A 14094-nucleotide genomic window follows, 5' to 3' on the forward strand; every position below is an offset into this window, starting at 1 on the left:
CCTGGGCTGAGGGCTTTTCCAGGATAAGATGCTACGAGTCGTCTCCTCAAGCCCCCCTTCCTGAGTCTCCCCCTTCTGAGCTCAACCTAATCTCTTGTTACTGGATTACCGTGTCCAGGTGACATCTTCACACCAGTGCTGGGTCCAACCACCCTCTCTATGGGGAGCCTGGAGGTGGACATGCCGGCCTTTGAGAGGTGAGGGAGGGAGGCAGGCAGGACAGTGCTGGCTGCAATGTTTGTCAACTTGGTCAGGAAGGCGACCTGTTTCCTGCCAACTTCCTGAAGCTGCTCAGGTGAAACCAAGGAGCTGAGGCTTAGGCCTCAGACTGGGACGGGTCACTGTGCTGCCCTGAGCCTTGGTTTCTTCCTCGGTGGAGCGTGGGGGTTGGCTGCCTGTCCCTTCAGGCCCACTGGGGAGCTCAGAGCTGGTGTGCCTGGATAACTCGCCCTGCAGGCGGGCAGGGAGGCCCCCACCCTGTGGGAACAGCACCCCGCTCACCATCTGCAGCTTGATCTGGGAGCAGGGGGCTTTCCTCTTCACCGCGGCCAGGCTGCTGGCAAATGTCCTCCGCACCGCGCAGTTCCGCTGCTGGGCCTGCTGGGAGGTGCCCTCCAGGCCGGCCACAGCCCGGCACACAGGGGACAGCTTGGCCCGGGACTGGAACAGGCTCCTCAGCTCCTCCCTGGCAGGTAGGCGGGGAGAAAGAGAGGGGCTTCAGGGGGTTTGGGGGCGAGCGAAGGGGACCCCCTTGCCTCTGGACATCTGCTTCCTGAAACCGTGTCCTAGCTGCCAAGTCTGTTCATAGTCCCTTCTGCCAGACGATCCTTTGCTTGGGGACAAATGCCAGCATCTTCCTCCACGCCTCTCTCCCTCTCCTGACCTCAGAGCATCTTCCTTCTACTAGATGTCCCCGTCACTTACATACCTGCAGAAATTCTACCCAGCCGGCACTTTCTTAGAGGGCAAAATCATCTCGGTTATCTCTAGAACGGGTCTGGGTACATCAGGTGCTTAGTCTGATTTGAGCACCAAGGAGACCCTACCGAGCCCCAGGATGAAGCTGGGACCCAGGGAAGGCCTTGAGCTCTCTGGCTGCCCCAGCCTCTCCCCTCCAGTAGAAGCCTGTGGCGACTCCCCGGCAAATCCAGGCCCCACCCAGACCATCCCTCAAGACCCTCATCCATCCCTGCTCTGTGCCCAACTGACTTCACGGCCATTAAGAAAATGAGTCTTGCCAGATGCACCGAGGCTGCTGAAAGCGGTTCCATGCCTTGCGGAGCACGCAGACTAACAACGGCGCAAAGATGTTCATGTTGCAACAAAAGTCTAGGCAGACAGCCTGGAGAGCCCCCTGGAAGTGGGAGCCCTGAGAAGGAGGGCTGTGGGCACCCCGCCTGGTGCAGGGAGAGAAGGTGGTGCCCACAGCCCTGACCCTGCGTGAGGACGGCCCCATCTGTGGGCCCGTCTGTGGCGCTGGGAGACCCGGCCTCTGGTCTGCAATGTGCGCTGTGGCCTGGGGCAGTCACGGGTCCTCTCTGGACCTCCTGACACATGGCGCAAAGGTTGAGTGGGCATGAGCACCTCCTGGTAACCCCCCCAGCATCCTGAGAGACTAGATGGGCCCAGGAATCAAAAAGCTACACAAGCAGTCCTGGTGAATTGGGATCCTGACTGTAGAACCACAGGCTAAGAAGAAGCGCTGTCTGCCCTCAAACTCACCAACCCACAGCTCTCAAGTCTGCGAGACGCCCTGCTGGGATTTACTGCCACACCTGCCGTACTCTCCCACCCGGGAGCACACACTGCTCCTTGTCTCAGAAAGTCCCACACTCACCAGGACACCTGGCTAACCAAGGTGTGCCCGCCCTTCCCCAACTCTACACCCCTCACTCAGCTTGAGGGTTTCTGAGCAGCAGGGCGATTTACAAGGAGGCCACAAGAGGTCTGTTGAGAGGTAACCATGAACCAGGTTCCTTAATAAGCCATCCTCTCTGTTATGTCACCAAAGCCTTACATAACACTTGGAAGCTTGCAGCATCATTCCTACTTCTCAGACCGTGAAACCGAGGCCCAGGTCATGCAGCTTGAAAAAGGCAAAAGCAGAATCTGAGCATCTGCCTGACTTTAGAACTGTGCAACGTGGCCTCGTCCAACAAACCCTGAGGTTGCAGAGGAGGAAGCGAGAAACACGGAGGGAAAGAGGCTGCCCACAGTCACCCAAGGGACACGGGGCTGGGCTGGGACTGGACCCAGGTCCCCCAGCTCCCCATACAGCACTCTGGGCTTGTTACCCTTCCTTCTGCCCTGTCCTCTGACTGGATCTCTCTCTGGGAGCTGTGCGCCCCTGAGCCCCGACTAGATTTTTCCAATCAACTCTGACCACGAGGCTCTGAGAACACCTTCCAAGGATTACTTATACCCAAATTGTATTCTGGCTCTACCACTCTTTGCTGTGTGGTCAAATATGAACCACTTCACCTCCTGGGGCCTCAGTTTTCTCATTTATAAAATGGGGCTAGGGACACAGTTGTTGTAAGGATTAAAAAGACCCTTATAGGAACTTCCCTGGTGGCCCAGTGCCTAAAAGACATCGCTCCCTATGCAGGGGGCCTGGGTTCAATCCCTAGTCAGGGAACTAGATCTACATGCTGCAATTAAAGACACAGCACAGTCAAATAAACAAGTAAATATATATATATATAGATAGATAGATATAGATATAGATATATTTTTAAAGACCCTTATAAAGTTCTTACTCTGATGCCAAGTACATAGCAGGTAATTAGTAAATGTGGTCTCAGCTTCACACACGTGTGCATACACACATTCCCCCAACAAGCATTTCCAAAGGCTCTCTGAATTCAAGGCAGCCCTCTGCCAGCACGTCTGAGCAGAGCAGTCAAGAAATGCAGTCAGCTTTTTTTCAGGCTGCAAAAAGTTATCACTTCGGTTTTATGATCCCCTAGTTGGAGGATGTCCATAAAAGTTCTTCCAGTCACATCATCTCCCAGATACTTAATGAAAGGCCAGAAGCCAGAATAAGAAGTCACAGCTTCCAAGCTTTTGTCCCACTTCCCCAGACGCCGGCTTCCTCCTTGGCTGGACTCGGGCCAGTCCCAGGAGATGCTGCGTCATTCCTGTCGAGTTACAGGTCTTCGTGTCATTAGGGAAGGGTCCCCGTAGCGGCCCTCCATCACTGACTGGCCTGCGGTGACTGCACGGCCCCAGCACCTCGAATGCCCCCCGCCCATCCCCAGCCCTGGCTGGGCTCACCTGCTGGAATGCTGCAGGACCTGGGGGGCGTCCAGGGCTGCAAGGTTGGGTTTAGCCTTGTGGAGCCAGCCCGTGAGGTCATAGCGCACGGGGTCGTGTCCCAGCTGGTGGGCAATCTCGCACTGGAGGGGCTGCTCACAGGTCCGGAGGGCAGAGGTTCCTGCAGGCAGACACACGGCATGAGTGCTGGGGCCTGGGGGGGACACTCTGTCATCGCTTGGCGCCACTGAGAACACCCTGCTCCCATGTTAACATGATTCGAGCTATCGGTTCTGGGCACCATGCTTCCCCTGCTTCGTGCATTTACATGCACGGCTTCCAACCTGCATTCTGTTCCTCCTTGCTTCCTCTGTCAGTTTTTCTGATGTGGACTGTTTTTAAAGTCTTTATTGAATTTGTCACAATACTGTTTTACATTTTGGTTTTTCAGCTTGGAGGCATGCAGGATGGTAGTTCCCTGAACAGAGATCTAACTTCTGTTCTAACCCACGTCCCCTAGATTGGAAGGTGAAGTCTTAACCACTGGACCACCAGGAAAGCCCCTCCTCCTTGCTTTCTTAAATCTAAGAAATTGGAATACCTGCATTCCCCAATTACCATTAACACATACCATCTTTGTGATTCTAGGCAGACCCATGAATCACCTGGACTGTTATTTAATGTATTTTTTTTCAGTCGGCTCAGTTTTACAGGTAAAATCCATTTGTAAAGAAGCATTATATTGCAGGTTTGGTGTGCCAACTATATTTACTTTCTAATATTCCTGGAAATAAATACACAATTATTAAATACTTTGACAATATGCATAGATACCACTTAAAATTGTCTGGAATATCAGTTACCAAATAAACGCACAGCAAATTCTTGGAAGATGCTGGCGGACACCTGGTTCCAAGGGACAGAGTGGGAGAAATAAAAGGGCTTGGAGTTAGAGAAGACCTGGGTTCAAATCCTGACCTGACCATTTTTTAATAGTGGGACAGGGGCCAAACCACCTAAACCTCTGAGCCTCAGTCTCTTCCTCCGCCCAGCGTGCACCTCAGATGAGAGGCAACAGCCAGTGAGCCCCACGTGTTCTGCTTGAGTGAATGTTCTCATTAACTCAGAGCTAATCGGAAAGCTCCAGAGGCAAAAAATAATTTTTTTAATACCAAAATGTCCAAGTTAATATGTCTATCAGTCAGTCCAGGACAAGAATCTCTCCCCTGGGACCTGAGAGCCTTCCCGTGTCTGGTCAGGTCTCACAGAAAGAGGAAACGGGCTGGGAGTCCTGCCCCCATCACACCCTATAGGATACCTCTGCTTCTGGCCCTGCTTTCTGTGTCTTTAGCCTAAAACTCAGGATCCAGGAAACATTCCATTTGAGAACTCTGATTCACTCGATGCTGCATCACCAGTGAGCTGGAGCAGAGCAGGGGAGGGGTGGGGAGGGGGCAATGGCAGGGGTCCACAGAGCCTTGCACCGACCCAGGCCCTGGGCAGACAGCAGAGTCCAAGACAGGCACCCTCTGACCTCGGGGGGTGGGGGGGGAGAGCACATATAGGGAGGTCATTGGGCTGATGGCGGGCAGACAGCAGAGTCCAAGACAGGTACCCTCTGACCTGGGGGGGTGGGGGGGGAGAGCGCATATAGGGAGGTCGTTGGGCTGATGAGAAGCAAGCCAAGAGAACAGGTCGCCAAACATCCCAGAAGGGGCCCTGAAGGAGATGAGGAGGGCGTCAGGAAGGAACAGCGTGGCTACAGAGAGAATAGGGGTCAGAGGAGGGCCCAGCAGGGAGCCGAAGGAAGAGGACTTACAAACGCTTCTGGGTGCACCTGAGCCCCTCTGTCCTCACCCCAGGCCCGGGAGTGTCACCATTTTACAGGCGAGGAAGGAGGTGACTTCCTACAATGCACACACATTGCAGCTAACTGGTGGAGCACGGGTCCAACCCAGGACGCTCGGGTCCAATGCCTGGGTGGGCTTCTAACAGCTCTGTGTCCTGGCTTCCTGTGGGTCTGGGTGAGTTTCCTCCTCTACAGTCTGCAAGGAAGAAAATAATCATTCCAAAACCCTGGAGACATATCCTGAAGACAGGGCCCACAGGGCCCTGGTCAGTCACTGGGCCTCTCCTAGGTCCCAGGTACTCCCCAGAGGTGGGGTGTGGTGGTGTCCACATTGCCCAGCTCAGACTAAGGGCCCCACAAATATCGGTTCCCACTGCCCCTCCCGATGGCAGAGGTCAGCACCTCAGAAAACAGAGGTGACCTTCCGGAACAGAGAGGATCATGGGCAGCATCACTCCAAGCACTCTGACCCCCACCTCCAGGGTGAGGGCAGTCCAGGGTCATATACATATATACAAGCACACAAAATTATATTTCATGACTGTGTCAGTAGAAAGAAGGATTGACATTAATAATACATGAGAATATTATATTGGTTTGCTACAGCTGCCATAACAAAGCATTACAGACTATGTGGCTGGAAGCCCAAGGTCAAGGTGTTAGCAGGGTTGGTTTCACTGAGGCCTCTCTCCTTGGCTTGCAGATGGATGCCTTTTCCCTGTGTCTTTGTTTGTGCATGTCTGTGTCCTAATCGCTCCTCCGAAGGACCAGTCATATTAAATTAGGACCCACCACAGTGACCTCCTGAGAAATCTGTATGCACGTCAAGAAGCAACAGTCAGAACTGGACATGGAACAACAGGTTGATTCCAAATTGGCAAAGGAGTATGTCAAGGCTGTATATTGTCACCCTGCTTATTTACCTTATATGCAGAGTACATCATGAGAAACGCTGGGCTGGATGAAGCACAAGCTGGAATCAAGATTGCCAGGAGAAATATCAATAACCTCAGATATGTAGATGACACCACCCTTACGGCAGAAAGCAAAGAAGAACTAAAGAGCCTCTTGATGAAAGTGAAAGAGGAGAGTGAAAAAGTTGGCTTAAAACTCACTATTCAGAAAACAAAGATCATGGCATCCGGTCCCATGACTTCATGGCAAATAGATGGGGAAACAGTGGAAACAGTGAGAGACTTTATATTTTTGGGCTCCAAAATCAGTGCAGATGGTGACTGCAGCCATGAAATTAAAAGACACTCCTTGGAAGAAAAGCTATGACCAAACTAAACAGCATTTTAAAAAGCAGAGACATTACTTTACCAACAAAGGTCTGTCTAGTCAAAGCTATGGTTTTTCTAGTAGTCATGTATGGATGTGAGAGTTGGACGGTGGAGAAAGCTGAGCACCAAAGAATTGATGCTTTTGAACTGTGGTGTTGGAGAAGACTCTTGAGAGTCCCTTGGACTGCCAGGAGACCCAACCCCTTCATCTTAAAGGAAATCAGTCCTGGATATTCATTGGAAGGACTGATGCTGAAGCTGAAACTCCAATACTCTGGCCACCTGATGCAAAGAATCGACACATTGGAAAAGACCCTGATGCTAGGAAAGATTGAAGGTGGGAGGAGAAGGGGCCAACAGAGGATGAGATGGTTGGATGGCATCACTGACGCAATGGACATGAGTTTGAGTAAGCTCTGGGAGTTGGTGATGGACAGGGAAGCCTGGCGCACTGCAGTCCATGGGGTCGCAAACAGTCGGACACGACTGAGTGACTTAACTGAAGAGTGACATTAGTTAAACTTACTTACCTCTTTAAGGACCCTGTATCTATACAAAGTCCCATTCTCGGGTGCTAGGGGTTAGAAATTCAACATACGAATTTTTGAGGAGGGGGAATACAGTTCATTTCATAACATATACTTAAAACATGTATTTGCCTTCAAGTCCATTTTTTTCTTCTACTTTTAACAGAAATTAAAAGATTGTCATGGACCCCTAAGAGTACCGTGGGCCCCAGGCACAGCCCCTCCTGGACCCAGGCAAGTCGCCGCAGAGCCAAGCTCTCAGGAGCCATGCAGGTGCTAATGTTCCGGGTGTGGTCCCGAGAGAGCGGCTGGAGTCATCAGATGCAGGAGCGCTCCACGTGTGTGCCGGACAGAGGCTCCAGCCCAATAGCACTGAGCGCTGTCCACGTCTTTCTCCAGCTCCTTCCCCAATGTCTCACAAGCCACTCCAGCCAGAAGGTCACCCCAAACACTCCCATCGGAGCTGCACTTCTCTCGGTGGCCAGGGACCTCCACGCAGCCAAGTCAAGGCCATTCTTCAGACACGCCTCACTCAAACTTTCAAGCAGCATTTAACTCGGTCGGTCAGTCTCTCCTCCTGAGGCTTCCAGAACGCCACACCCTCCCGTCCCTCCTCCAATATCCCTGGCCACTCCTCCCCAACTACCTGTGCTGGACACAAGCCTTGTCCCTGGAAAGCCCCAGGGCCGAATCCCTGCCAACCTTCGTTCCTTTAGTGATCCAAACTAGAACTGTGGTGCTCAGTGTCTTCTTATAGATTTTGGTTTTTTTCTTTATCATCCATCTCCTCTGCTAGAATGTCAGTCCCTCAGGTGGAGATTTTTGTTTTGTTCACAGATGTATTTCCCAGCCTACATTTCAGGTGCTCCGGAAGTATTTCTTGAAGGCACCAGTGAATGAACAAGCCCACAATCTGACCGCCATGTCAGGAGGGACCTGGAAGACCCCACAGTGCATTTGTCTTCTTACATGCCGGGGGGCATCCGGGTGGAAGGGGGCTCACTCGAGGCTGAGAGACGGACATGGCTTGTGTTGAATCTGCCTTCTGACATGCACTGTCAGGGTGATCACAAGATGCGTTCTCTACAAGCCTCTCTCTGGGGCGCACTTTCCTCACCCTGGGGGGTAAGAATACTGACTTCTAAATACGGGACAGAATTCAACCAGACACTCTACACAAAGCCCTGAGCTCGGCCCCTGTGTGGAGTGCACACAGCGCTCCTCCAGCCCCTGGGAAGACGGGGATGATATTCTTAGTTGTATCACAGCCTCGGCCTCGTCAGTAACAACTGCAGCACTTGGCAGCTGATGACCAAGTTCTGTAGGTACGTCCCCTCACCCCACCACGGCAGTAGAAATTCTGGAGAGAAGGCAGCCAGGGCGAGCTCCATCTCCATTGTACAAAATGCTGTGAGACTGGCTTGGGGCCCACATTGGTGAAAATATGAATAGATGGACTTGAACCTAAAGCTGATGGATGCCAAACCCCATGGCCTCTGAACTCACTGTTTCAGCTCCAAGCGTCCACTCCCTTGCACTTCTCCTCTCGCCCATCCGGCCCATCAGCCAGTGCTCAGCAGCTCCAGAGGCTGCCCACCTCCCCGGGGAGGCGGCTGCTCTCCCTTCCCGGCTGCCTTCCTCTCATGACTCTACAGTGCCGTCTGGGGAACCCGAATCTGACCGTAGCTCCCACTGCCTAGAATCCCGCGTGGCTTCTCAGTGCTCTTGGGTTAAAACCGACGTTTTCTGTGAGGCCTGCCAGGGCCGGAGGTCTGAGCCCAGACGACATCTCCCTGTTTGTCCGGCACCGCACGCCTGGCTCTCCGTCAGATTTACCTGCAGGCCTCTCCCCTGAGAGCCCCTGGCTGGCGGAGAAACGAGGTCCGCCTGACGCCCACCGCCGACCCCCAGTCTGCCATCTCAGATTCAGCAGACACACGTGCTTGTGGGTCAGCTTGTCGTCTCCCACCCCTGCCTCACCCCCAGCACGGATGGGGGTCCCATCAGGCGGCTTGCCTCCGTGTAGATTAGAGCCCGCTCAGAACACGTGATGGACACGTGAGTGAATGAGCACAGGAATGAATGAAGGCACCCCCAGGCAGGCGCAGAGCCCTCCCCAGCGCAGGCCTTCCCAGGGCTTCGAGGAAGACAGACTCCAGCTCCCACGCTGGCCTCGGCAGCCCCCACGCCCGGGCTCCCTCCCTCACCTCCAGCTCCAGCTCCTCTCTTCTCAGCGGCGGCACAGACGCGCTGGAGCACCACGCTGTCCTGGGAGCCCTCCACCCGGACCTCCTCGTCCAGGATCCAGAAAAGGCCCCTGGCGTCCTCGGCACCTCCTCCGGCTGGCAGGCGCACCTGGAGGGAGACCCAGGACACACTGCGGAGCCCCGACCCCCTGACAGAGGCCAGGCCTGGGCTTCTCGTCCCACCGAGGGAATCGGGGGTCTGTGGCCCGGCATCACGACTCAGACGTGCTGGTCTGGACCCACGCTCCCGCTCACCCCCAGACTCTCAGTGGAGAAGCCACAGAACTACCATTCTCTCGGTTACAAAGGTCTGGATCCTGCCTCTGTCTTCACCTCCTGGATGACCCTGGGCAACTTACTGCCGCTCTCGGAGCCTCATCTTTCCTTCCGCAAAATGGAGACTGACAACACTGTCCTCCAAGGTGAGGATTTAACCAGAGCGAGCCCTCTGTACACCTCACATCTCTGACTCCACACAGGCAGCTGGTCTCTTCATGCACAGCCTAACATGAAAGGATTTATCCCTTCCCCATCACTTCCTCTTAGAAGTATTTGTATTTTTTATAGTAAAATCTTGAGAGGAAAAAGGCACCAAGAACATCTAAGAGAAAGTGAACTTGCCTCAACCACACTGACGTGAAATTTTAAATCCAGCGCCAGCATCAGAAGACCCTCAGGCAACCCTGCATCTCTGCACGTGGGAAACGGGGAGAGGCGGGGGGCTCTGCGGGACTTATCCAAGGGTCCCCAGTGAGTTAACGCATCTGAGCATGGTGTCAAGTGGTTAAAAAGGAAATGCGATGTGTATGATGGCCAACGGTCCCAGTGTGCCCAGGGTTAGGGGCTTCCCAGGACATGAGGATTTCAGTGCCAAGGTCAGCAACATCTCTGGTAAACCAGGACAGTTGCTCACTCTGACACAGGAATATCAGTCCACACCCCACTGAGAGGGATCCAGCGAGGGGAAGGGACACATCCAGGGTCACGTGGACAGGCCCAGGGCAGAGGTGGACCTGCCCCCGGGATCCTGAGTCTTCACCTTGGCCTCACTCGCTGGAGCTGAAATCTACATCCAGCCCCTCCTAGCTGTTCCAGCCACTGCCCAAGAGGCCTGGGGACACCAGGATCTTTTCCTCCTCACACTGTCTGGGTAGTCCCTCAGGCCCGCCCCTCCCAGGGAGGGAGGAAGCAGGACAGGGATGGGGACCCAGCCCGAGAGGTGCCAGGGAGCAGCAGAAGCAGCCATGAAAGGCCGGCAGGGCTCACGGTCGAGAGGGCTTTGCAGGACAAGGTGCAGCCCGCTGTGAGCCGAGAAGCCAGGGAACCAGGAAAAGGTGTCCAAGCGCAGGAGAAACGTGACCAGCAGGCCACCTGCTGGGTGTCACCCACCCTATGGGTCTGTTTGTCCCGGACCTCACGTGTGTTCAGGACAACCCAGTGAAACTGTCGTTCCCATTCGGGTGATGAAAAAGCTGAGGTTCAGAGAGGAGAAGTGACGCGCCCAAGGTCACCAAGATCAGATCTGAGCCCGGCAAGTTCCACAGCCTGAGCCCTTCCTTTTACAGCAGGTTGGAGGGAGTTGGGGGGGGGGGGGCAATGAGGGAGAGCAAATTCCAGTGTGACGGTCACGGACCGCTCTGAGAGAGGGCTATGCAGAGCGGTAGATCAGGGGTCAGCACAGTGGGTTCTGGCGGGGGGGGAGAGGGAGGCAAAGACTCAGGGGTCTCCCAAACTAAAGTTTGTCTGCCTCCAGGGAGCTCAGGGGCCTGGATCCAGCATCACCCCCATTCTCCATCCCCAGGGGCCCCTGCTGTCCCAGTCTCTGCTGGGCTCAGCATCTTCGCCTGAACACCTGATCTTTCTAGGTGACAGTGCCTGGAGGCCACCGTGTACCAGCCCTGGAGCCCCCTGGCTCCGTCCACAGGCTCCAGGCACGAGTGCGTTCTAAGACGCAGACTCAGACTCTCAACCTGATGGGACTGAAATGCTGGTTGCCCAGGCCTCACCCTCAGACCAATCAACACAGAGTCTGGGAGGGGGTCCCCAGGGTCAGTGTTTTGAACAATCCCTGGGTCATTTGAGGTGTGCACAGAGCTGTGATCTAGTAGTTCAAAGACTCCAATATGCCAGTATTTGGATAAAAAGCCCAAGAGGCATCTGAGAGCCTTGGTTCACAGGGCCCTGTGTTACCTGCGAGGGAGTCTGATCCACCACGGCCACCGTGGTCCCCGGGGATGACTCCGGGAGGTCAAACTGCACAGGAACATCTTCCTGGAAAGTCACACAAGTTCAGTGTTAGTTCCTTCTGGGAGCTGAAGGGGAAGAAACTTCTGGAGGAGGTTTAAGAGAAGTGAGGGCTTTAATCATCACACCTTGGCCTCTTTTTATTGTTTTTGATCATGGTAAAATACACATGGCATAAAATTTAACATTTAAACTATTTATCTATTTGGTGGTGCAGTGTCTTAGTTGTGGCATGTGAGGTCTGGTTTCCCTGTCCTCGCCCTGTGCTATGCTCAGTCATGTCTGACTCTTTGTGACCACATGGACTGTAGCCTGCCAGGCTCCTCTGTGCATGGGGATTCTCCAGGCAAGAATACTGGGGTGGGTTACCACGGCATCCTCCAGGGGATCTTCCTGAACCAGAGATCGAACCCAGGTCCTCCGCATTACAGGCGGATTCTTCACTGTCTGAGCCACCAGGAAAGTCCCTAGTCCCTGGCCAGGGACCAAACCTGGGCCCCCGCATTGGGAGTGTGGCGCCTTAGCCTCCGGACCCCCAGGGAAGTCTGCATTTAAATCATTTTTTAAGGGCACATTTCATCGGCATAAAGCACATCCACATTTTGTGTAACCTTCACCACCATTCAGCTCCAAACCTTTTCATCCTGCAAAACTGAAACTCGGCACCCAGTGAACACGGGCTCCCTGTTTCCCTCTCCCCGTTTCTGCCTCTGTGAATGTGGCCAGTCTAAGCATCTCACATGAGCAGAATCTACAGGACTGTCCTTCTGGGACTGACTTCCTGCACTGAGCATAGTGTTCTCAAGGTTCATCCAGTCACCGCATGTGTCAGAATGCCCTTCCTCTTTATAGTTGAATGACAGCCCCTTTTATGAAAACATCACATTTGTTTACCCATTCATTCACTGATGGACACTTGGGTGGCTTCCACCTTTTGGCTATTACGAATAACGCTGTCATGAACATGGGTATACAAATCTCTCTTCAAGACCTTGCTTGGAATCCTTTAGGGTAGATACTCAGAAGTGGAATTTCTGGATCAAGTGGTGGTTCTATTTTTAATTTTCTGAGAAAACACCGTACTGTTTTCCACAGCAGCTGCACCATTCTTCATTCCCAGCAGTCCACACGGGTTCCAGCTCCTCTACATCCTCCCCCAGCAGTTCTTACTTTTTGCTTATTTTTCAATCTAGTGGGTGTGAAATGGTATCTCAATGTGGTTTTGATTTGCATTTCCCTAAACTAGTGATGCTGAACATCTTTTCATGTGTTTATTGGCCATTTGCTTTTCTTTTTTGGAGAAATAGCTATTCAATTCCTTTGCCTGTTTAAAAACTTTCTTAATTTATTTATCTTTGGTTGTGCTGGGTCTTTGTTGCTGCATGGACTTTGCTCAGTGGTGGCAAGCAGGGGCTACTCTCTAGTTGTGTGGGCTTATTGCAGTGGCTTCTTCTGTTGCAGAGCATGGGCTCTAGGGTGTGTGGGTTTCAACAGTTGCACCTTCCAGGCCCTAGAGCACAGGCCCAGTAGATGTAGTGCATGGGCTTAGTTGCTCCGAGACATGGGGGATCTTCCCAGACCAGGGGCTGAACCCATGCCTCCTGCATTGGCAGCTGGATTCTTTACCATTGAGCCAACAGAGAAGCCCTTTGCCCATGTTTAATCAGGTTCTTTGTTCTTATCCTTTTAGCCTTCATACGAGAAGAAAGGATACAGGATCTCTAGAGCATCCTAATATTGTCCATCCTGCAGGGTTGTCAGCAATCCTGGTGAGGTTATCAGGAACTGATGACTCGGCGCAGACTCTTCTAATATTTACTGAGCACCCAATAAGTGCTGGGCTGAGTGCCAGAGAAAGCAAACAAACTCTGGATAATACCAGCTGGCAGACAAAAGTAATCAGAAATGTCCAGACCATGCTATATTCAAAGATGTTCATCACAGTGCTGTTTACAACAGCATAGATGTGGAAATCTCCCAGGCAAACGCCAGGAGATGGTAAGGGACAGGAAGCTTGGCGTGCTGCAGTCAATGGGCAGTCCTGTCTGCAAAGAGTCAGACACGACTTGGCTATTGAACAAATGTGAAAATCACCCAGGGGTCCAAAGGAGAGCTGAGATAGAATCAGACATAACCAGAGACATGCATCCTTTCTAAGAGCTGTGAATGGTGGGGGGCAACATGAACAACACAATGCTATGAGGAAAAAGCAAACAACAGAATTGTATACAGACGGACGCGAAATCTATAGAGAAGACCATGTATGGGAAAATGGCTGGTGTAAGATACTGATAGAGGCAATAGTGGTTGCCTCTGGGTGTTGGGGTAAAGGAGATGGTATTTTCTGCTTCTGGACACTTATTCGCATTTGCCAGTTTTTAAATAAAGCACATGTTTTACTTTGATCATAAGAAATGAAGTGAAATATTATGGGGAAAAATATGATGGATGCTACCACATGTGGAATGCCTGATACAGATTAGGCGTTTTCCAGACCACTTCATCAAATGTCCACAGCAGTGTCTTTAGGAGGTGGGGGTACACCGGGGAGGAAGGGGGGAGTAGATGCCAGGGGCAGCTGGGGCGCTGGCGATACTCTCCTCTCCCCTGGGTGGGGGCTGCGTGAGTGTGCTCAGCTGGGCAAATTCAGCGAGCTGTACACTCTGGATTTAGGCACTTGTCTGTGTAAG

At 52.8% G+C, this 14094-nt stretch overlaps 1 protein-coding gene across 6 annotated transcripts in view; it reads right to left on the bottom strand.

Annotated features, from left to right (window-relative positions):
- MYO18B (myosin XVIIIB) overlaps nt 1-14094 on the bottom strand; it is a 221557-nt gene that overhangs the window by 142999 nt on the left and 64464 nt on the right. For all 6 annotated transcript variants that reach the window (XM_043438083.1, XM_043438087.1, XM_043438081.1 and 3 more), the window contains exons 16-19: nt 11351-11431; nt 9122-9269; nt 3277-3436; nt 502-685 (exon numbers count right to left, since the gene is read on the bottom strand). In XM_043438083.1, coding sequence (XP_043294018.1) covers nt 502-685; nt 3277-3436; nt 9122-9269; nt 11351-11431 — 573 coding nt within the window. The remainder of the gene's footprint in view (nt 1-501; nt 686-3276; nt 3437-9121; nt 9270-11350; nt 11432-14094) is intronic.

The sequence above is a fragment of the Cervus canadensis genome, chromosome 1 (assembly GCF_019320065.1).
Source record: "Cervus canadensis isolate Bull #8, Minnesota chromosome 1, ASM1932006v1, whole genome shotgun sequence".
Classification (NCBI taxonomy): domain Eukaryota; kingdom Metazoa; phylum Chordata; class Mammalia; order Artiodactyla; family Cervidae; genus Cervus; species Cervus canadensis.